At 37.0% G+C, this 23,560-nt stretch overlaps 1 protein-coding gene across 7 annotated transcripts in view; it reads left to right on the top strand.

Moving 5' to 3' along the window:
* TAX1BP1 (Tax1 binding protein 1) overlaps positions 1-23,560 on the top strand; it is a 56,022-nt gene that overhangs the window by 31,229 nt on the left and 1,233 nt on the right. For 3 of the 7 annotated variants that reach the window (XM_042042831.1, XM_042042830.1, XM_042042829.1), the window contains 12 exons: positions 1,452-1,600; positions 1,739-1,829; positions 3,087-3,272; positions 6,482-6,709; positions 8,063-8,209; positions 9,422-9,515; positions 10,815-10,933; positions 12,136-12,261; positions 14,101-14,172; positions 16,582-16,756; positions 17,093-17,241; positions 22,915-23,000. In XM_042042831.1, coding sequence (XP_041898765.1) covers positions 1,452-1,600; positions 1,739-1,829; positions 3,087-3,272; positions 6,482-6,709; positions 8,063-8,209; positions 9,422-9,515; positions 10,815-10,933; positions 12,136-12,261; positions 14,101-14,172; positions 16,582-16,756; positions 17,093-17,241; positions 22,915-23,000 — 1,622 coding nt within the window. The remainder of the gene's footprint in view (positions 1-1,451; positions 1,601-1,738; positions 1,830-3,086; positions 3,273-6,481; positions 6,710-8,062; positions 8,210-9,421; positions 9,516-10,814; positions 10,934-12,135; positions 12,262-14,100; positions 14,173-16,581; positions 16,757-17,092; positions 17,242-22,914; positions 23,001-23,560) is intronic. The other 4 variants (XM_042042835.1, XM_042042832.1, XM_042042834.1 and 1 more) reach the window with 3 other exon arrangements.

Genomic DNA, 23,560 nt, shown 5'->3' with positions numbered 1-23,560 from the left:
TTATATAGCCTATATAACAAAAACAAGAATCTACTTTACATGCTGGTTTAGTGTGCAGCAAGTGAATGAGTCATCAGATACATCTGCCACTCCTCAGTTCAATACTACCTACCCCTCCATGCAAAGAAAATCATAATGCTCAAACTTCTGTTTAGTTGCTTGTAAAAGTGGAGCTTAATTATACTTGTGAACAGTGTATCTTGACAATTAATGACTAAAACCAGTCCTCATTATATTTTATTGTACTTAAAACATTGTTAGGTTGGAATTCGGCCAGTAGGGGTTCTTCGTAAAGTCTGGCTGATGTGTTTCTCTTGATGGAACAGTACAGTCTTGTTATTTCAGGGCATTGAGCTTTGTTTAAAAATGAATAGATGAAGTAGTGCTTTAATCTCCCAAATCTAGAGCAGAAAGACAACTTGTACCTTAGTATCTACACAAACACTTTTAAGTCATGCTGTAGTTAGCTATGTTGGTCAGTGTGTCTTGACCTTGTTTTACACTTTGATTCGTATCACTGTCATGGTTGATAATAAGCTGAGCTTTATCGTACTTTGATATCAGAAAAAGTGGCATATTATCTCAGTGTGTGTGATCTACTTTAGTGTTACTTATTTATTTTTTCAAAAAAATAGTTATATGGGAAAAAAACCCATTTTCAGGGTTATTTAAGACAGCCTGACTTTAAATGGCCGTTTTGCTGTGGTGGAGATGGCATTCAGCTGTCCACTGCCTTAGAACAGTATGGACATTACTATAATTAGGTAATGAATGGAATGTTTAAAGTGGTTTCCCATCTTGTATTTGTCAAGTTTTCTGACAAAGGAATCCATTTTGACTATTGTCATCATCCTCTGTCTCAGCTTCCAATATCCAAGACATAAATCCTACAATGGTTGCATCAGCTTCCTTGAGCTATGTGAGATCTTCTATATGTTCTAGCTAGGAGAATGTCATGTAGTAACCAGCTCTAAATCAGAGTTTTGTTTTGTTTTGTTTCTCCTTTTGCCTGCAGTTGTCTTTACTGTGTTTTGCTACAGTGGTGTAACTGTCTAGAAAAATTCAAGCTCTTCTTCTTTTTAAGTAAAAGCAAGTACAAAGAGAAACAAATTTCTTTGTTTTCTAAGCTAGACAGTCAGTGGTTTGTGTGCCGAAAGGAAATAGGCAAAAGATAGGAAATAATGTGTTTATCCTGTACTCTGAAGTCTTTGGTAGGCTCTGAGTAACTGAATGGTTGCTCCAAAACAAACTCCTTATTGACCCCTTATTAATAGATGAACTGTGCATAGCAATATTCAGTAGATATTTATGTATACTTGAAATGGGCTTGTTATACATTTTAAGGAAGAGAATAAATCTAATGGCCATATTTTGGCATTAATTCAAATAGCATGTTTTACTTCTGAAGAATCACATTTTTAAATGACGTCTATTTGCAATTTTTTTCAAAGGATAATATTCAGACATCAGAAGCTTTTAAAAGGGAAAATAATGATTTAAAGAAGAAGCATGAGGAGGCTGCTTCAAAAGTTCTCCAGCTTGAAGAAGATATCATGACTGTTACTCAGAAAGCCATTGCAAAAGAAACTGAGTTAGACAGGTACTTAGTCTTTTTGTTCCTTACCTTCCTTATTTTACTTTTTTTCCCCAAAGGTGTTTTTTTAGACTAACAGTTTTTAATATATGCATGGATTTTCTATATTAATAGTTCTGTACCAATACTTTTTCAATATTTTAGTCTGAAGGACAAGCTGAAGAAAGTGATGCTTGAGAAGGAGCAACTTGAATGTGTGTTAAAGACAGAAAAGGATGAAAAAGAACTTTATAAGGTAACTTTATTACTTGTACCTGTATACACTGGAATGAAGTGGTTTGAAATAAAAGTAATAATGTTTTATGGAGAAGTCTAATAAATTGAATTTGTTAAGGAAAAAAGGAAATGGGTAACTTCTGTGAACATATCTTTAAGATAGTTATAGATGTTCTCATATAAAAATGAGTGAGGAAAACAGCATCTGAATTCAGCCATGGTATAAAAAGGTCTATAAGAAGGAGAATGAACCACCAATTTGTTAAAGCTCAGACATAGTAACAAAAAATAATAGATTCTAGTGAGAAAATTCCTTAGTTATACAGTGCATCACCCAGTAACTGATCATCTTTAACACACTTTTTCATAACTAAAATACTTCTTAGTCATGTAAATTCTCTCTCCAGACTTTTTTTTCTAAATCCCTCTTCGTGAGCCTTGTGTAGCTTTACTGAGAAGCTTTAGTGGGTTCTGTATTGCATTTGTTTTTACTAGCATAGCTGATTTCTTTTGCTGGTATTGAAAGACACCCATATATATAAAAAAAATACACTGCTGGCCCCCCTCCGCTCAAAGTAGAAAAAACTTTATATGCTAAAATAATGAAATCCTTAGGTTGTGTGAAACAGATCAAGTGTATTTAAAAGATTATTTTTGTTCCTAGGAAAATGTCATTATGTGATAGGCAGTATTAGATACACAATAGAGGTTCTAAAATCTAAAAGCATCTTTTACAAGCATGGAATCCCTTTGTAAATAATCAACACAAATCTTCTGGTCTGAGTGGGAAATACTTGAGTGCAGGAGCTGTTCTGCATTATTGTAGGCAGATTTGTTAAAAGTAGTTTGCTGTCGTTGGATATGAATATTGCTGATGTAGACCTGTTTGTTTAGATGACTGTGGGCAGATACTACTAGAAGTTTAATTTCTCTTTAGTTTTCTTCAAGTCATTTCTCTTTTACTTGTCCTTAGTTGTCTAGCATTTGTGAAGAGAAGAGTGAGTCCTGAACGGCTTAATTTGATGTGGAGAGAAATTAGGGCTTTAACTTCTAGCTGTAGATTGGAGCTGTTGTTAGGTGACCATGCTGAAAGAATTCCAGCCAGAAAGTTTGGGCTGAAAGGCAGTGACAATATCAAATGTTTAATTTTTCTCTTTACCCCTTCTAATCTGCCTCAAGTTGGAGTAAGTTAGAATTCAGTGAGCACGTAAATAGACAGGTGAACAGTAGTTCTCCTAACGTGGAAGAAGTTTGACGTGTTTTAGCATCATTGCAGATACACTTGAAGAATACAGAAATAGAAAACACCAAACTAGTAAAAGAAATCCAGACGTTTAAGAATTTGGATGCAAACAAAGAAAGCATGATATCGTATTATAAAGAGGAGGTTGGCAGATTACAGCTATTAATAGCTGAAAAAGAAAATATGAAGAAAGCTTTTTTGCACTCCTCATCCAACAAGGTAAGCACTACTAATATAATTGGTCTGATGTGAATAAACGTATCTAATGTTGTATGTGCTTGACAAGAGAAAGGAAGTTGAAGAAATCACCAGGGTGTACGCTAAGAGGCAGGAGGATTATGATGTTCTCTGTAGATGCAGAAAATGATGAAAAGACTGAGATCTGTTCTAGTTTTGCGCCTTTTGAGCTTGTTGAGGTCTTACATAATGAACTGAGATTAACTATGTGTGAAAAGGTAATTTCTGAGTTCAGTAAAAGTGGTGTGCTCCTGAGTTGCTTCTGGCTTCACAAAAAAGGAAAGGAGGTTGAGGAGAAAGTTTGTAATGTAGTTGTGTTGAGACTGTAGAGGGTGATGGAGAAGAAAAGAGGAGACATGAAGTGGTTGCTGAAGGACTTGTTAGGTGAATGCAGTGTCAAGCTACAGTGCTGACTGAGAACTTGCGCAGTAGGGTTTCGAAGGAAGAGGTGACTTACTATGCCCTGTGGTAGCATTGTGGTTAGCAAGCAGTGTGGTATAATAGGAGAGTGAAATTGCTGAAGAACTCATATTTATGTTGTCCATGGTCCAGATGGGGTTATTTCAGGCTTAGTTCTAGTCAGGTATTATGGATGCATATATTGGGTTTGTGTGGGTTTTGGTAGCGGAGTGGCCTCTGTGAGAAGCTGCCAGAAGCTTCCCCTGAGAGAGCCAATATCAGCCAATGCCTGACAGAGCCAGTGCCAGCAGGTGCCAAGACGGACCCACCACTGGCCAAGGCTCAGCCTGTGGGTGATGGTGGTAGCACCTCTTGGGTAACAGATTTAAGAAGGGTATTGGAGAGGGGGAAACTCTGTGAGAGGAATTGCAGCTGGAGAGAAGAGTGAGAACATGAGAGAGACAGAACTCTGCAGCCATCAGGGTCAGGGAAGGAGGGGAAAAGGTTCCAGGTGCTGGAGCAGAGATTCCTGTGCAGGCCATCGTGAAGACCCTGGTGAGACAAGGCTGTCCCCCTGCAGCCCATGGAGGTTAACAGTGAAGCAGACATCCACCCGTAGCCTGTGGAGGACCCCATGCCAGAGAAGGTAGATGTGCCTGAAGGAAGCTGTGACCCCGTGGGAAGCCTGCACTGGAGCAGGTTTGCTGGAAGGACCTGTGACCGCACAAGGGACCTGTGCTGGAGTTCTCCGTTCCTGAAGGACTGCACCCCATGCATGGGATCCTACACTGGAGAAGTTCATGCAGAACTGCAGCCCGTGGGAAGGATACGTGTTGGAGAAGTTTGTAGAATAGTGTCTCCTGTGGGAGGGACCCCATACTGCAGCAGAGGAAGAGAGTGAGGAGTCCTCCCCCTGAGGAGGAAGGAGCAGCAGAGACAATGTGTGATGAACTGACTGCAGCCTCCATTCCCCATCCTGGCTATGCTGCTGAAGGAGGGGAGATAGAGAATCTGGGAGTAAAGTTGAACCTGGAAAGAGGAAGGGGTTGGGGGCTGGTTGTGTTAATACTTGGTTTTATTTCTCTTTATCCTATTCTGATTTGACTGGCAACAAATTAGATTAATTTTCCCTCAAGTTGAGTCTGGTTTTGCCCATGACAGTAATTGCTAAGTGATCTCTCCCTGTCCTCCCTCATCACGATGCACAAGCCTTTTGTTATATTCTCCCCCTTGTCCAGCTGAGGAAGGGAGTGGTGGAGTGGCTTTGGTGGGCACCTGGCATCCAGCCAGGGTAAACCTACAATAGAATAACCATTAGGTGTTCTTTCCTGATACCCCATCATCCTGTTCCATTTCATCCAAAAGGAATGCAGTTTCTGTGCCCTGAGATTGTTCTCAGATCTACAGTGTGATAGGCAGTAATGAAATTGACTGGGAGTTTTGCTTTAAAAATTTGCTCTTGATCCAAATTAGAGAGTCAGTTTAGATACAGCCTTTGAGGCCAGCATAGAAAGGTCAGATTATGCAGGCACCTTTCTTGTGTATTTTGCCAGTCTTCTCACAAAAAAGCAACTTGGATCTCAAAAGACTAGAAATTGTTTTAAAGTAATATGAGTTATGAATATAATATTTAAGTGGAAAAGTAGTGCTGTTGAGAATGGAAAATCTTACTTTAGTCTCTCTCGTGCTGTTTTGTTTCTGAATGTGTTAAACTACTACTGTGTTTTATTTTGAAGGGAGTGGGTATGTGTCAGTACGGAAGCAACCTAATATTCGTGTCATTTATTAATCTTAAAGTGCTTGTGAGGTTTCTGGTGGGATCATTAATAGTTTTATCTCACACTGTGAAACTGTTACTGAAATATGTAACCAATGCATCATGTGCTGTAAAAATAGCTAGGAGACAGGACTTCAGGGCATCTACTAGTCTATCCATCTTCATAAATGGTTACAAAATGCATTAGTATTCCTCTGGATTTGTTAAGTGGTATTTAAAAAATTAACAAATAATGGACTAGAGATAGCTGAATTTATGTCTGGACTCAAGAATAAGACATGATTATGCCATCAGGGAGCCCAGAGGCTATATAATACTTTATATAGTAGCTTTTTTATTTAAAAAAATTGATTTTAAAATTATTTTTTGTAATCCTGGCCTTCTCTGAGGAATGAGAGGCTGGTAGTTCAGCTTGGTCAATTGGCTCTTGGGTTGCCCTATGGTGCTGCAGCAGTGCTTAGTGCTACATGCTGCATCTTGTTCTTCATTATTGTTTGTTCTCTCTTCCCTCTGGAAAGCTTGTTGTGCAAGATCTTGGGAAACAGAGGTCTGAGAAAAACGTCCCAAAGCTGCTTTATAGTGTTTTACATCAACCAGTTGTAGGCACTGTAAAACTTCTTGCTCTCTTGTTACCTTCAGTGTGTTTCTGTAGGATGGACTTTGGTTTTGATGCTGGAGTTCTACAGTGATAAGAACAGAGGTGTGGAAAACAGACTCTTTTTGGTCATATGTTTAAAACTGAAGCTGAAATTCCAACAAAAATCCAGAATAGAGAAAATAATTATATTTAAGTTTGCCTTTATTTTATAGTGAAATAAGTTTGCACATCATCATTGGCAAAGAAGACAAGTGGGGAAAATGGTACTTGTGTACTGACTTCTTGATTTAGTAGTTTTGCTAAAGCCACCAGGAAAACTTGGTTTTTCTTTCAGATGTTTCTAATCCCTATACCAGCCTTTATTTAAGCTTTGAATTAAAAAATGATGAATTCTCTTCCATCTCTTCTCTTTCCTAGGATGAGGCAAGTATTTTAAAAGAGCAGCTTCGAAAAGCTGAAGATCAGATTCAGGCTAGCAAACAAGAAGCTGTTTTAATGTCAAAGGAGCTGAGTGATGCAGTAAATGTGCGGGATAAGACAATGGCAGATCTTCACAGTGCACGTCTGGAAAATGAAAAATTTAAAAAGCAACTTGCTGAAGCTTTAGCTGAACTTATAAAAATCACGACTTTGAAAAATGAACAGGTAAATTGTCAGTATTTAGTATTGAAGTCTATCTGTATTTATAAAATCTGTATTTATAAAATCTGTCAGAGCTGGCTTTACTGAAGATGGGGAATAAAAATAGGTTTCTGGATGATTAGTGCAAATAATTATCAAATTCTCTTTCAGCGTTCAATATACTACCTTAAATCAAGTGCATGTTACCTGATTTGGAGGTTTAGTAAGAAAGGAGATTTCTGCTATTACTCACATCTACTTCTACCCACATTATTTTCACGGAATAATGCAGTATTTATCTGTGTTATTTTGAATCCTGTCCCTGTCTTAATTCTGTCAAGTGAGCCACAATAGCATTAAAAATTCATTCAAATAAGAAAATTTATTGGTAGAAACTTGGGTTGTTTTATAATGTTCTTTCCTCATCAGTAGATTTTCTCTGAATTCTTAAAAATCCTTCCAGTATTTGTGATCCAAATTGATTTGCTTTAAGTACTTACAAGTATAAAAATATTAATGTAATGGAAACTGTCTTGACCTTAGTCTTGGATAATAATATAGTGAGCAAATATATGTTTCATCATTTTGATTTAAGGGAGCTTTATACTGGGTCTTCTGTGACTGCAACTGTACTGGATTAATTTGCTACTAGGATTACTGTAATGGTGTAACTGTTTGAAGAAAATATATTGAGCTGAACAGCAATTAAAATAGTACTGTAAATAAAAAATGAATGTTACAACACCCAAAAGAAATATTTAAAATATCAAAGAATTGCATGTTTTTTCCCTAGGAGTTTCAATTGTATACAATGTGTTTTGAAATGCATCATGAAAGAAGTAGCAAATCATGTGAATGACTCAAGTTACCAGAAAGTATCTGACCATGTCCTGTGTCTAGTTGCCAGATGTGGTTTGTGTAGCTTGTGTGTCAGTGTTGTGGCTCAATGGAACCACTCCCAGGTGAAATACAGTGAGTGTGAGGGAATACAGTTGTGGACTGTGCACTTTTGCTGCGTGGCCATACTTGTCTATAGGATAGCTGGAACACCCCCTGGAAGGTGTTCAGACTTTTCCTGTATGTTCAGGCTTTAGATACCCATTAATCAGCCCATAAAATAAGAATCTCCTTTACCTGCCTCTGGTATTATACCAGTGACTGTTTGCATCCCACAGCGTGTCCTGCTTGGAATGAAGTTCAGCACAGATTCTGCCTCTCTCTGTGCTCTACTGCTTGCTCTATTCCTTTCCTTCCCACAAAGAAAATAGGAGTTTCAGTACTTACATGGAGCATTATGTTTTTTTAATTGAAAAAAGGCTTTTTGGGAAATAGTGGTATTTGAACAAAAGGGAGAACAATTTCTTTTTTTTTTTAAAGGAAGCTTCAAATGCAGTGGAGCAGGAACTGCGCAGAGAAGTTGAAGATCTGAAGCTTCGCCTACAAATGGCTGCTGACCATTACAAGGAAAAATTCAAAGAATGTCAAAAACTTCAAAAACAAGTAAACAAGTTTACAGAACAGGCAGTAAGTAGAATGGGATAAATTGCACTTGCTTTTTTGGTAGCATTTCATCAACAATTTAATTTCATTCTGTGAAAACTAATGCTTTTGAAAAGGATTAAAACGTGTGGTAAGCAGTGACTCTACCATTTTCTTTCACAAACCTAAATTACGTCTATGATTCTTTTTAGACAGTTGTCCAAACCAAGCAAAGAATTTATAGTAGCTGATGTTATGTACAAGCCTGATAGACTTCGGATGAACCTATAAGCATTACACTGTTCAAGGAAGAATTTGAAACTGAAGCTGGGAAAATCCATAATTACTGCCCCTATCCAGTACCACCACAAAAAAGCCCAACAAAAAACCCCAAGCCCAAAAGCGGGAGAAATAGAGAACTTGAAGTAGGATTTAAAGGCGAAGTGGGAAAGAAGTTTCTGCAACACAGTATGGAGTTGTATTCCATACGTCTTTTGTAATCTTACCACTCTTCCAAGATCTGTTTCATAAATAAATGAATCTTTTTCAGTGATGATACAAGTCTTAGGCCACCTAGTAACTGAACCTGTCAGCCATTTTTAAACAGATTTGAGAGCAGAGTTCTTCAGAATTTTGTAAAAATTGGAGTTGGAGAGGAGCTCGAAGGGGGAAAAGGCCTATGTGCAATGGCAAGATGTGCAAATATGAATTCTTAAGAAAACCAGACTTAAGTATTTCTCTTATCCACAGAACATTGCATAAAAAAGTCATCTTTTCATCCAGAAGGTCAGTGGTGAATGAGGTGTCATATCAGAACATCTATGGCTTTTCCTTAAAAATCTTCCACATCTTTGGCAATGTTGTATACATCTTACAGCAAACACCAGATTTCATTGCTTTCACTCCAGAAGTCCAGCAGACATTCCTAAAACAGACTCTATTTTTCTAATGGAGTATTAGAATTAATTAATTTAAATGTAACTGATTCTCTAGAAAATGAGATTTTTCTAATAATTTGCTTAGAAATTACTCTTTCTAGGGAAAAAGACCTTCATCAAGTAAGGTGATAAAAATCATAGTCTGAAGCAATTTCAGTGTTAGTACAATTAAACGTTTTTGCATATTTATTATTACCTACTGTTTAAATGAGCAGTTCTGTCTAGTCCAATTTTGGAGCAAATGATAGTGCAAGATACATTACTTTGTGCTTTGGCTTTCATTTAATCAAGTACCAAAACAAAATTTCTTTTCACAAAGAAAACTGCAGGGCATCAACAGAAACTGACAGATGCATCTAACATTGAGACAGCTACTGCCGTCCTTACAGACAAAAAGTTGTCTGCATCTCCAGGTACCAACAATTTAAATTTTGTCTGTCTTTATAAGCCTGAAAGTGTTGTCTATGTGAAGTAGTCATTAATAGTATTTTTAGTATAAAGTAGGTGGACTTGTTCTGTTTAATTAAAGCATTAATTAGAGATGTGAAGACTGATGTAAATATTTTGTCTCTTACCAAGTGGTAACATTCATAGATAAATTCATGTATCAATTTAGTTGCTATTTACTAATGTCAGTAGAACTGAACTCTTGAATTTCTGCTTTATGGTTAACAGAGATGGTTTTGCCAAGCTAATAAACAGTTTATTAAAAAAACCTTACTCAAATTTTCAAATTGAGTATAATAGCACAGTAATTTTGCAGTCAAGTTATGATGACTATCCACTATAACATTCTACTGTAAAATCAAATCTGCTGAAAAGTTCTGATTATGTGATTGGAAGGTTAAGTCAGCTGACTATTTTCATGAATTATAGGCAGTAGTGGTTTATTAGAAAATGTTTATAATTATTGTGAACTATTAAGTTACTGCAAAAATAATATTCTCAAACTTCAATATGTAATAAGTTAAAACTAAAGAAGAAACCCTTCACTATGAGGCTGGTGAGGCATCGGAACAGGCTTCCCAAAGGAGTTATGAATGCCCCATGCCTTGGGGTGCTCAAGGCCAGGTTGGATGGAGCTCTGAGCAACCTGGTCTAGTGGAAGGTGTCCCTGCCCATGGCAGGGGGATTGGAGCTAGAGGGCCTTTAAGGTCCCTTCCAACCCAAACCATTTTGTGATTTTTTTATTCAGTTTAAATTGATAAATGCCCATAAATGCTGAATAGTTTTCTCTGTGTTACTTTATAATTGACAGATTCTTGTTATATGTAAAGACCACCGGGTGTAATTTCTGTCGGTTTCCTCCTGTCTATGGTAAATACAAGTGTTTCTTAAAACATACAATCCCAGCAAGCTCAGCGATAGTGTGTGATGAAGTAGTTTGCTGAGGTACTTCATGTTTTTATGTGAGAATAGAATATTTAGAATGATAGCACACATATTCTGGTGTTTACTTGGTTTTCTTTCTTGGGAGAGTACTACATGTGTGTGTATTTATGTTCATCTTCAGCATGTGACAGAACTGAACACAGATGTGCCACTATGGTTGCTGATCTTACATAGCACATAATGCTGATTGCTTCTGGTTTGGATAACATGGAGCGCTCTGTTTTTGATGCACTCTCAAATCTGGGCTGTCATCTCTTATACAAACTTTATTTATGGAACAAAAAAAATCAATGTTCTTGTTTTTTCTTCAATGTTCACAGTTAGCCCCATTTCATCTGACATAGTTTCGGAATCCGTGGTAAAGGAGCAAGTGCGTGAAATGAATAAAGAGATTGCTGAGAAAACAGAGAAGTATAAGAAATGCAAGCAAATGTTGGCTGTAAGTAAACAGCTGCTTCGGAAAGCTGAACAAAAAGTAGCTTTAGGTGCTAAGCCTTAAAAACACAAGGCCTACCCAGCTGAGTTGCCTTCATTTTTTGTGTGATACACTCTGATTATGGTAGAAGTCTTAACATTAGAAAACACTCTTTTGTTCAGTCAGCTCTTGACTATGTATGGTTTTAGAGGGTTCAGATAAGGAAGACCAAGATACAGTAAAACAAATGTGCACATGCTTGAGGTTTTAAATACTTTTCTGTTCTTACATTAAGTATAATTGCTTTTATAAATCAAGTACAGCAGGTTGCTGTAAGCCAGCTGATGTTTGGTACAAGTGTGGCAGTGTTGATCTGGTACTCTGTCCGAAGCGTAGCAACTTCCCCTACCTGCCTGTCATGGCTTTTGCAGTGCTTTCACACCTGAGTGGGTGCTGCCAACTAGCTTGGGCTCAGTCACACATAAAGGTGTTTATTTGGTTGTCTCGACCAAAGTTGGCACTGGTAGTGCTGTAGCCACAGTAGTGATGCTCTTTAAATATTAGTACCTGTCAGTCATAACTTGACTTTCATTTAACCAGTTTGGATGTGTGGATGATGATGGAGTATTACATCAGTGGCACTGGTGTAAAGCTGACAACAGTTTAAGAAATCCTTTCTGAGTGTTGTCTTGTCTGTCTTAATTTTGTTTCTTTTATTTATCACAGTGATACTGTTCTAATAGTTTTTCCAGGATGTAATAACTGTCCTATAATTCTGCTCATAACCCTGTCCATGGAGAGCCTGCACTGGCTTCTGCTGGCTGTTTATTCCATAGTGATTTTTGAAGAAAGCTTTGCCTTTGACCTTCTGTATGAAAGATACTTAGGTTATAAAAATCACTTGAGGAAAAGTTTTGTATTGAAGTGAGATACTTGAAAGAATAATCATTGTTAGTAGTATTAGGGTACAAAGAAACTTGAAGCTGTTAAACTAAAGAGGAATATCAGCTTGTTGAAAACTCAAGGAAAGAAATGCCTCTTGAACATCATTTATGCAGTGTTCTGTGGTCCTGACCTCTTCAAAGTCTTGAGTCAGGCTTGGAGAAGCCATTTGTAAATGATCTCGTTTCAAAAGAATGGAGTTTAACACAGTGACATTGTTGGGGGTGGGAGGGAAAATCTCTTAAGATTGTAAGTATTTCATGCCGTGGTATAAACTGCTGTAGGATGAGAAGATGAAATGCAGTGTTTATGCTGATGAACTAGCTAAACTGGAGCTGAAGTGGAAAGAACAAGTGAAAATCAACGAGGGTATAAAATTACAGCTGGCAGCAATGGAGGATCAGTATAAAGTAAGTTACAGGTTTTGTTTATGACAATGACTTGTTACATGTTCTTAACATGGTTGCTTATTTCTGATGGTTCAAGTAATGAAGAGCTTTAATAGGGAAAGTGCACTAAATATATTTTTGCTGTAAATAGAAATTCTGCACTTGAAGAAACAATACAGTCTTGTAATGCTTCTTTTAAAGTAAGAGAGGTTTGCAAGATCTACTACCAGCTGGCTATCAGTCTTTTAATACTGTGGATTTAGACAAACCCCTAAGTGATGTAATCTTGTATTATGGGAAAAAAGGGCAAGGGATTTCTAATTTCCTGCTGTTTGCTGTAATACTAACAGGAAGATTGATTGGTGTGTTTGTCTAAAATCTTCATACTGCATATTGCATTACTAGTATAGTAATGTCTAATGCATTTTATCTGAAGTCAGTAGAGAGGAGTGATCCATTGTTTTTAAAATCATGCAAGAATTTAATTTGGAGAACCTCAGGTATAGTCTTGGTAGAGTGACATTCACCAGAAAGTCAAGCGTAATGGGCAGCTTTAGCTTACAAGGGGCGTTAATCTTTGAGGTTATGTGATAGTAATGCTTATGTTGAATTAGCTTCTTAGGTCAGTAGGGGTGAGATAAGAGCAACAAATGTCCAATGAGACTAGCTTTTCTGCTGGTTCTCAGTCTAATGGTGATAATGCAGTTGACTCTGTCAACTCTGTTGCCTCTGTCAACAACCTTTGCCTGTTTTTGCCCATTGTGATGAAAAATGATTAAACTGAACTGTGACTGTATTGATTCTACTAGGACCCCCTTTTTATTGGTAATTACAGCAATTTTTCTTTATAAAATCCTGAATTACTCTACAGTTTATTTTAGCACTCCATAGGCCATCTTTTTCCGACACTTTCTGAAGCTCTAATTTCAATTTTATAAAATGCATGACTCTTTCCAGTTTATTTTACTAATTAGCAGTGATCAGTTGCCATGCATAATTTAATGTGAAAAAAGTTTAACTTCTCAACAGCAGATGTAACAAATAATTGGTTCAACAATTGAAAGCATTTTGCTGGCAATTAGAAAATTACTGTCTTTCAGGAGGGTGCAGGTGGTAGAGAAAAAGTGAGTTTTTCTTCCCAGTCAGGAGATTTTGCTCCATTGACCTAAACTATGAGAAGGAATTTTGGAACTGAAAATAACTGATAAGCAGTTATGCCAAGCCTTGAGTTTAGATATTAGAAAAACAGGGGAAGGGGCAGTCTTTAAAGGAACCAGAATACAAATAAAATAGTCCTTTGTAGAGAGAGATTATTTAAATCATCATTTTGAAGGCAGGAAGAATTGTGTAACGTGTCAGTTGCACCTCCTCCCACAGCACCCAATAGAGACACAAGGTAGATGTTTGTGAAACAAATTTAATGTCTTTGAGGCAGGAGTAGCTTTTGGTTCTCTCAAGTTCTGTGGTGGGACAGAAACAATGCCAGGAGATTTCTTCAAAAACAATGAGATGAGGCTTGCAAACCTTCCGCTGTGTCTGGGCAGTGGTGCCCCTCCTGCCATTGGTGGCACTGATACTACTCCTCATTTCTAACATAGAATTTTATACCATTCCACAACTGTTTACTGAAAACTGGCAAGAAAAGGCTGCTAGTGTACTGCTGTTGTCCAGCAGATAAAACTTCATGAGAGTTGTTGGGTTGGAGTTTTAGTAGCACTACGTGTTGCATGTAACTGTAGTAGACAAAACTGTTTTCATCTGAAAGATTAAGTTAATCAGGAACTTTGTTTTCACAATGTAACATGCAGGGAAATAGTTTCCATTCACTAATGCAAGAATCTTAATCTTCTTTTCATATAGATTCAGCTGGCAGAAAAAGAGAGACGAATAAAGGACCTGGCATCACAGTTGGAACTCTTGACCAGTGAGAAGGTATTGTCAAAAATTTTGGAATATGCTAATGTAGAAGTACCTCTGATGTATTATATGGCAATTAATCAAAGCTAGGTTTTACTGAAAAGTGAAATAATAAAGTGTCTTTATTACATTCAGATAGTACTGCATGATACTGTGCAAAGTTAGGATTTTTCTTTGAAACTTTGATGACTTTACAATTCCAGTATAGATACAATTCCAGAAGAGATACTTAGTAAAATCAGGCATTTTTGTACTGAGAAACCGAAACAAAACTAAACTTTCAGATTAAAATAGTTAATTTTTTGGGTGAAATTCTCGATTGTGAAATAGTTGGTATTTAATTTATCTTCTTTTTAAACCAAGGATATAATTTTTAATAGATCTCTCAAATTTTTCTAGTTCAAAAGAAATCAAATTAAAATTTGAGTTTTGGTGAGGCTAGTTTAGGTGGAGGGAGTAATTTTAAACACCACACATAAGAACAACTACTGTAATAATAATAATAATGTATGAAGCTTATAAAATTTTTAAACTTTGTCTACCAATTTATAGATATTTACATTACATACAGAAGAATCAAAGTGCCTTGCTAGACTGGAATCATGATTTAATAGTTTATCATTATCAGTGCTTGTTTATAAATGTCACCAAGCATAGCTTGCTAAAAATGTTCATTTGCTGTCTCTTCAAAACTATAAAACTACAAAATCACTTTTTTTCCTATTTTATTTACATACTTAGATAGCCTTTGATATTTTTCTAGGTGTTTTTTTTAATGAGTCTCTACCCTTGCTGTCCAACTTCTGGCTAAGGCTATTTTGCAGTACCTCTTTACCCTCAGGTTTATTTACATTCTGTTTTAATTGTACGTAATATGAAAATTAAAGTAGTAATGCTACTGCCTCTTGTTTTGAACTGCTTCTGTATTCCAGAAGAAATCAGTTTTAAAAAGGAAAATCTTAGATTTCATTGCTAATTAATTGTTCCTGCTTTGTATTGAGTAAAGATGAATTACTTAGATTTTACACACGCACTAAAACATGCAATCCTAGTTTTTTAATCCTACCTGTTTTAATCACATGTTCCTTTCAGTTTATAAATCTAAAGTAACACTGGCATAGCTTTATATTGTATCTAGAGGAGGGATGCCATCCACTATATGAGGTCTTTTTGCATTTGAGTAGTGTTTTGTTTTCAGGGTAGTTATTGATTTTTGCATTTTTCTCTTCAAGAGGTTAATCTGAAGTTCACCTGTTTGCAAGAAAAAAAATATTGAATTGTTCCTTTTAGTAGCAGACTTTTTATTTCTTATGGAGTTGAACTGGTAATTGAAGCTTTGGTTTTACGTTTCAATTTAAAGTCTTTTGGGGAAAAGATACACTTCAGTCTTTGAGGGTTTTATTAACATCAGCAAATATTAAACATGAACCCAGAGAACCCAGAAGAAAATACTAATCAGAAAGAACATTATTGGAAAGCATGTCTCCCTTAACAGTCCCTATTTTTTAATTATTGTTTTCATATTTACGTCTCAGAATTTTTTGCTTGGTTCTGAATTTAAATGGCATATGTCTTTTGATAGTCTTGGCATACTGCTCTCTATCCCTTAACCCACTTTGTTGAGTGGAATTATGAGAAAGATTTTTATTGGGATAAGTTACAGCTGGTGCATTGACCACACTTAAGTCACTTTAATTAGTGTCTTTTAACATATATACTGGCTTAGAGTTTTAATGGTTTCTAAGTTATAAAACCCCTTTATAGTTTGTAATTACTATCGTAAGTATGGTTGATATGTAAGAATCTAGAATTTTAAGTATATTAATTTTTTGAAGAGTTCTGAGCATTTTCGATACAAATATTTGCTGTTAAATATCAGAAGGGATCCAGTGCTATGTATTTACTAGTTCTCTAAGAGTCTGCCACTCAGGGATTCATGTGGAATTATGTCAAGTATGTACCAAGATGTGCTCCACGTACTAAAATGCTACATTCTTGAATGGTATGTATGGTATGATATGAAAAAAAGAATTATTTTATTTTTAATTGTAACTTAAAAAAATTTTTCTCACTGCGTATTATCTTCAGTTGTTATTGTTAATCTACCCATTTTTACTGATTGAGCTAATTTATCTTCATTGTAAAAAAAAATGCAGATACTTGAAAAACATGGCAGTTCTGTTTATGTAATTAGAACTAATTGACAACAAACCAAGAAAAAATAGTGTCTCTTTAAAAGATCTTCTTTGTATTTTCTTTTCTTCATTGACTGTTTTTGGTGTTTTGGTATACTTGGCATAAGATCAAAATGAAATGACAGTAGGAAGGTTAGCAATTTTTTCTTTTAAAAACATGTTTCATAAACATTTCAAATTTTGCTAGGGCTCCATAGGTTAATTACATTTCGAACTCTGCATAATTTAGGAACTTGGCAGGACACCAGGAGATCAAGCTGGAAGGATGATGGAAGGACAGACTTCACAGCAGACATTACATTTTCGCAACCCATATTCAGAGGAAAATGGACCGGTTCCTGCAGTGCCAAGCAGACTACCAGTATTGCAATATGGAAACCCTTACGCAATTCAGGAAAGAAGAGGTAAGTAAATTTCACACTCCCCCAATATAATTTCTCTCTCGCTGTTTCAAAAGCAATGCTTCATTTTATTCAGGTTAAGTACCAACAGCCTTCAGACTGGTTTACAGAGCCTTTTCTGACTGATGAACATCAGTAAAGGGCCTTTATTTTATGATGAGAGTCAGTAAGGTAAATAAAGTTTTAAACACCTCTGGAGGAAGCTGATTCTCTCCTATTGTTTTATATAATCTAAACCGAAAATGTGTTTAACTCTTGATTTTTAAAGGTAAGGTAGCACATTTGTAATCTCAAAATACAAACTACTGAACGAAGATGTCCTAATTAATTTTTCTTCAGATGGAGCAGATGGTGCTTTTAATCCTGATGAGATCCAAAGACCACCTGTTAGAAGTTCCTTTTGGGAGCTAGAAGACAATGTCGTGTGTAGCCAGCCTTCACGCAATCTCAGTCGGCCTGATGGTTTAGAAGATCCTGAGGATGGCAATGCAAGTTACTTTTCTTATTATTTATTTTCTTTCATACATTTACTGATGAGTTACCAAGAGGTTCACATAGGTTTTCCATATCTGATAGGCCTGATTTATTGTTATGTAAATTTGCAATTGATTTTTCTTTTCCCTGAAACATTTTTTGGTGAATTTTGCTTGCTTTGAAGGAGAAAACCCTGCATATCTATTGATGTTAATATACTTGTTCCCCTAATCTCTTGAGTTACTGTCAGCTTGTTTTGGTATTAGGACACTAGCTTCTTAATCTTTTTAAGTATTAAAGTAAAAAAAACCCAAGTAATCTCAACTCATGATTTTTCTCTCCTGTGTGGTAGAATGAGAGCTCAAAGTGTAGCCACATCTCACTCATTTTATAATAGCAATGTAGGAACTTAAGTGGAACAGAACAAATAAAAATATAAAGGATTCAGATACCAGTATTTTCAGTTAAATGCTAACTGTAAATTGGTATCCTACTAGATACATTATTCTAATATATTAATCTTTCATTCTGTCTTCTGCAAATGTGCATTTATTAATTTCCATTTTGAATGCTTTTTGCTGTTGGACATGTATTTGGAAGAGCTTAATTGACTGTTACCTAAAGCTGATTAAACTGAAAGGGATACAATTCCACTGATTTTTTTTTTTTTTTTTTTTTTTTTTTTTTTTGGGCTTTGTATGTTTCAAGTTTCTGGTTAGCTTTTCTTTTTAGTACAGTTAACTTGCACATTCTGGTATAAAAAAATGGCTTCTGTAATAAATTGGACTGTACGTCTTCATTTGAACAGGAACAGACCTATTACTCTTCTTTATTCCAAGTACTCTTGCACCTTCAAAAATATTAAACAAGAAATACCTTTCTGCAAAGTATTGTGCTCTTTGCAAGTACAATGGTATCATGACCTGTTTCTCATTTAGTCTAGTTTGCCACATTTAATTGCTATTAACCTTTGCAGAAACTGATCAGTGTTCAGACAGGCATGATTTTAGCCCTGGTGCTCAGCACCTATAATGGAGAAAAATGTATTTCTCCCTCCTGCCTTTTGCTCCCAATGTCCATTACTGTGAATAATTAGAAAACCTGTCAGAGATTTTGCAGCCTGTTCAAGATCTCAAATGTGAGCTTAATGCTGTCCCCACCTTTACTTCACATTTCGCATATTTAATCTGATCATTCTTGACGTAGCTCTTACATCTGACACGCTCTTCTCTTCTTTAGTCATCTGCTACAGTTTAATTAGCAGGGTGTTCTCTCTGATCTATGTGCTTTGCCCTCTTGCAAACCCAAGAGAAACAGTGCTAGAGTCTTGTGCTCGTTTGCAGAGACAGCTTGGATTTTTGTAATGAGGTGGAATATAACAGGCTTAAATAAAGTTCAGCTTGAGAAAAGGTGCCTTTAAATCAAATAACTTGTATCTTTATTTTTTATTTGCAGTTGAGAATCAGTTGCTTGCTCCTCACCCAGACAGACTTTATGTATAGTGTACAAATTTATATGGAAATGAGAAGCTGCAGGAATCTTTCTAGGGAGACTTAGTAATATGCCAAAGACAAAACAGTTCTGAGGCAGGATGTAAATAAATAACCTGGGAAAACTTCCACATACGTAGGGGATTCATTATAAAGAAGAGTCTGTCATTTGTGCAGAAGAAACAGCAAATATAAAATGATAAATATGAAGAGATTACCACTTCTTGGACTGTTTTTAAAATAAGCTATTTAAGATGTCATTCTCTGCATTTTTTCAATCAGCAGCATGCAGAGCCTTCTGCTGGAGGAGGATTCCCTCCCAGAAGAAGAGGATTGGTGGGCTTGCTGCTTTGTTTGAAATACTACTGTTGTATGGACTTCTGCTGTCCTCCTGTCCTCATTCCTATTTACTACACATTATATTAGTTTAAGAAATAAAGGGTGTTGTAGTCACTTCCACCTCTTTATGGCTAAAAGATCTGTTACCTTAGATAAATAAAGGAGACATGTTCATCATCAGAGGTAAATCACTACCAAAACAGCCATGAAGTGGTGGAAGTGACTACAACACCCTTAATTTCTCAAACTAATACAACACAAGATATTCAAATCCCTCGGAATTTTTGTGCTGTTGTGTTCCAATTTGGTTTCTCCCAAAATTTGGTTCCTTAGAAACAGGCACTTCCACATGTTTGGTTGACATAAGAACCCATTAGTTTTGTATGATTGGGAAGACTTTACAGGATTCTTGCACCTTTGACTTTAGGAACTTGGAGGCGAATTAAACAGTGATTTCTGAGAGGGATAAGCTGATCTGTGTTAGTAGTGCCAGCTGAACACGTGCACAGTGGTGATTTTGTGTGGAGTGGCTGACTTGCCACAAGTTCCTGCCATCATCTACTCAACACTAACTTTCCATTTCTTGTGCTGCTGTAATTGACCAAGATGGAATTGTTGGCAGCAAAGAATTCCTAGCAGTAAGGGAGAGATCCATAAACAAAATGTATATATATGTATATATTTTATATATATAAAACTAAAGTATGAGTTTTAGCAGTGTAGTCCTGATTACAGTTGGCAGCAAGCCCAGAATAACCATCCTGAGACTATTAAACAATGTTTTAGTCACAGTAAATATGTGGGGGATGGAGAATATAACTCTTGGCAACTGAGCAGCGGGTCAGGATATTTTTTCAGATGACTCCAAAATGGCCTTTCTTCTAGCAAAAACCCCCACAATGCATTATTTGCATGATCTGACCCTGGCAGCCAATTACTGTCTTTTGTATAGGGAGGACATAAAAGGAGCAATTGGTATCCAGGTGTCTCTTGGGAGAGCAGACTGCTTGCAGAGAGGTTGAGAGGCCTAGAGGAATGAGTTTGATTTCACTCCTACAGCAGAACTGAATCACAGAAATAAAACGGATGTGCCCTTATTCCCAGTGTACCCACACTGCACGTCAGCCCTGTGTCTGTTCATGTGTTGTTTAAGGCCTTGGATGGGTTCCTTACTGCTGCATGTTAAAATGATCTGTAGCACTTGGGGATGGGACTGTTCAAGTCTGTGGTTTTGTACTGTGTCACATAGCTTTCTAATTTCTGTTTGACAATCCTGGAACTGCTTACAGTTGTAATTATGAAAGCAGTACTTGAGACAGAATTGGTTGGTTTTGGTACAGCTAATCGAGTTGCACTGCATGTCTGGCTTCCCTTCTTCCTCTAGTGGCAAACCCCCTTTTTTTACCATGCTTTAGTGTATAATACTGTATTTATCTTTATGATTCACTTAATCTAAGGAACTCATTGTGGCAGTTTTTTAAAGAGCCAGAGTTACAGTCCAGTGATGATAGTTAAGTCATGATGTTAAAGGCATCCTCTATAATTTATTCACCTAATTATTCAGGCTTCTGAGTTTAGGAGGCCTGGCACTTGTTATGCCAGAGGACCACAGTGCCAGCCTGTGGGTACATGGTACCAGTCTCTTTTCATAAGAACCTGAGGCTGTGTACCCACTGTGTTACTTCACTGCAGGACACTGTAGAGGTCTCAGACTAAGAATGTGCAGCCATGTCCATGTCCCTGGTCATCAGTATGGACTGCAAGAAAGGTGGCCTTGGATCTACATGAAGGGCAGATGAAACTCTCTCAAGTTATGGGTGTGGGCTTTCATTGAAATAACTTGGATGACTCAACCACATAGTCTTGAAGTAAGCTGATGCCTTTGCTTAAAATACAGCATAGGCAGAGCCACTGAGGGCTGGTGTCCCAGCAGTTGTTGTCCAACTCTCTGTAAAGCAGCTTCAACTACCACCTCATTTTGTCTTTTGAGCTGTCAAGGATGGTTCTTTCCACCAGGGGAGAGTGATGGGTGTTGAAATGCCAGGTTGAAAAGCTCATGTAACCTCATTTATAAGAATAAAGAATGGATTGCTGCATGGTACTGGGCACTAAGTGGCAGTGAACCACTGAAACATGATGATCCGTCCTCCCACCATAAAGTGCTCTGTTTTACATGGAACACTTAGGAGTTTTGTCCATCAGTAATGACAGAAATAGACAGCTGTTGGAGTCCAATACAATGTCACCTTCTCTGTTTTCCAGAGGTTCCGAGTTACCCCAGAGCACTGCGTGAGAATTTTTAGTTCTGGGTGACTGTATAGTGTTTACTGTAACTTGTAATTAGAATAGCTGGGAAGTCCTCTCAGACTAAGATAAAGTTCTCATGGTTCCTGTTTGACCATGCCTTGGTTACACAGTAATCTCTGTAACATCTCTGTGAGGACAGCTCAACACAGAGACATTTGCATTCTTCTTGTGTGGGTTAGGCATCCCAGAAGGTTAAGAACTGATCTCTGAGACTTGGCCAAGAGCAAAAGTACACTGAAGAGACAAATGTTCCGTATCTTAACAGGGTAATATCACTACATACTTAGTATTGACATTCTTGTGCAGGGCCTGGGTCACAAGCTGCTGTAAGGAACACACAGTATGAATTTCACAATTACGGGAACTGGGCCACGAGAAAGCTGTAGCCGTAGAACATTCCAAAGGCTTTACATGTGCTTGCCTTCTGTTGAAGAGAGTTCTGCAGGGCAGCCATGTAGGACAGTGCAGGTGCACTTGTGCAGAGGAAGGCATTGTCCTCTTTTTCAGATGTTTCTCAAAAAGGAACAAGGAGGAATGTTTTATTTGTATGTGGTGGGTACTACACTTGCCAGAAGCTGAAAGAGAGGGCGAAAGATGTAAACAATTTTATCTTATCAAGTGACCAGCAGTAAGACAAATGGCTTTAAAAAAAAAGGGAGGAGAGGGAGAGGGGTTATACTGAAGAAATTAACTTAAGTGTTAATTTGGCCAGTGTTTGTAGTTGAACTGTTTTATTGATGGAAGATGCATATTAATTTTCTTGCTTAAGTCCTGGTGTGTGTCAGTCTGGTATTCAGCGAATTTGTTGTGGTTTTGGCATTATATAAGCTGTAGCACTGTAGCTCAAGAGTACTTTAAATAGTTTTTCTTTCTTAATACATCCATCCTATCTCTCTCGTGGCAAAAGGAACAACTGATGTTTTAAAACTCATATGCCCTTTTTACTGCAGGTGCAAACAGGTTAGACTGCAAGATTATGTTTGTTTCCAGCATCTGTCATAGCAGGCCCCACTGCCTGCTTAATGGAAATGTTAAATGGTTGAAACTAAACAGGTGTTGTCAGAAGAAGAATACTGAGGAAATTTTCCCATCCTTCCCTGTTTCCATTAATGCTTCATAAGGGGTTACATAAAGTACGTGAGCATAAAACTGAAATATTTTTCCATATGCATATGAGTTACCTGTATAAAACATACAGTACGGGTGCTGTTATATGTGCTCCTTCACACGTCCTTTTTTGTAGATCAGCTAAATAATTCCTTACTCTTGCTTGTAAGGCATCTTTGAGATAAAAAGGAAAATGAGGTAGGAGTTGGAGTTCCAAAAATCTTGGAATGTACTTGTATTTCCACCTTGAAGTTACTCCATTTTGTGCTGTATTATCGAATTGCAGAATAGAGCCAAGATGCACAAAAGTAAAACTTGTGCTGCACAAATTACAGAGTGAACATAAATTTCATCTGGGTTTGTTTGGTAACAAAAATGCGTATTGAGGAGAAAAAAAAGCTGTTTATAGGGGTTATTCTTTAAAATACTTTCTCTTTTCAACAGGATGATGACAACACCGTACCTTCTGCTCCTGATCCTCCAAGTCTTCTCTTGCGTGAGCGGGGCACAGGTTTCTGCTTTGATTCAAGGTAGATGTTATCTTTTATTGGTCTTTGAGGGCATGGAGAGGTTTCTGTAGAACTAGTCAAGGGGGGGGGGGGGTGGAGGTTAAAAGCTGCCAAGCATTTTCAATGGATGTTTGGTTTACAATTAACTGGCAGAGAATATGCCGTGAGACTGGGCAGGGTGTTCGTGCTATTCCTTACATTGATGGAATTTGGACAATTTTTTAGTAAATGAATGAATAACTTTTGTTTTTTCTCCTCTCTTGCCAACCTAATTGTGAACCTAAGTTTAGAGCTTTTATAAAGTGTTATGTTTGCTAAGAGCAAGCATTTATGAGCAGAGAGAGTGGTTTCCCATGAAACTGTTTGGCCATTAAGGCATTCAGTAGATTTGTGTTCAGTGGTAGCTGGAATAAGGTCAAAATTATGTTGCTTTTAAAATGCCAGGTTATTTTGGAATTTGTGTGTAAAACTGCTCTGACTGTATCGAGTGCTTTGGCAAAAACATTTAAATGAACTGGATGATACTTAGATCCAAAGTCCACTCAAATTTAAGTTGGTAGTAAAGTTCTTAATGTTGGTGG

The sequence above is a fragment of the Corvus kubaryi genome, unplaced genomic scaffold, assembly GCF_017639235.1.
Source record: "Corvus kubaryi isolate FWS band 111438036 unplaced genomic scaffold, C.kubaryi_AGA036_p1.0 37398, whole genome shotgun sequence".
In the NCBI taxonomy this organism is placed as follows: domain Eukaryota; kingdom Metazoa; phylum Chordata; class Aves; order Passeriformes; family Corvidae; genus Corvus; species Corvus kubaryi.
This window is presented reverse-complemented; position numbering and strand designations above follow the sequence as displayed.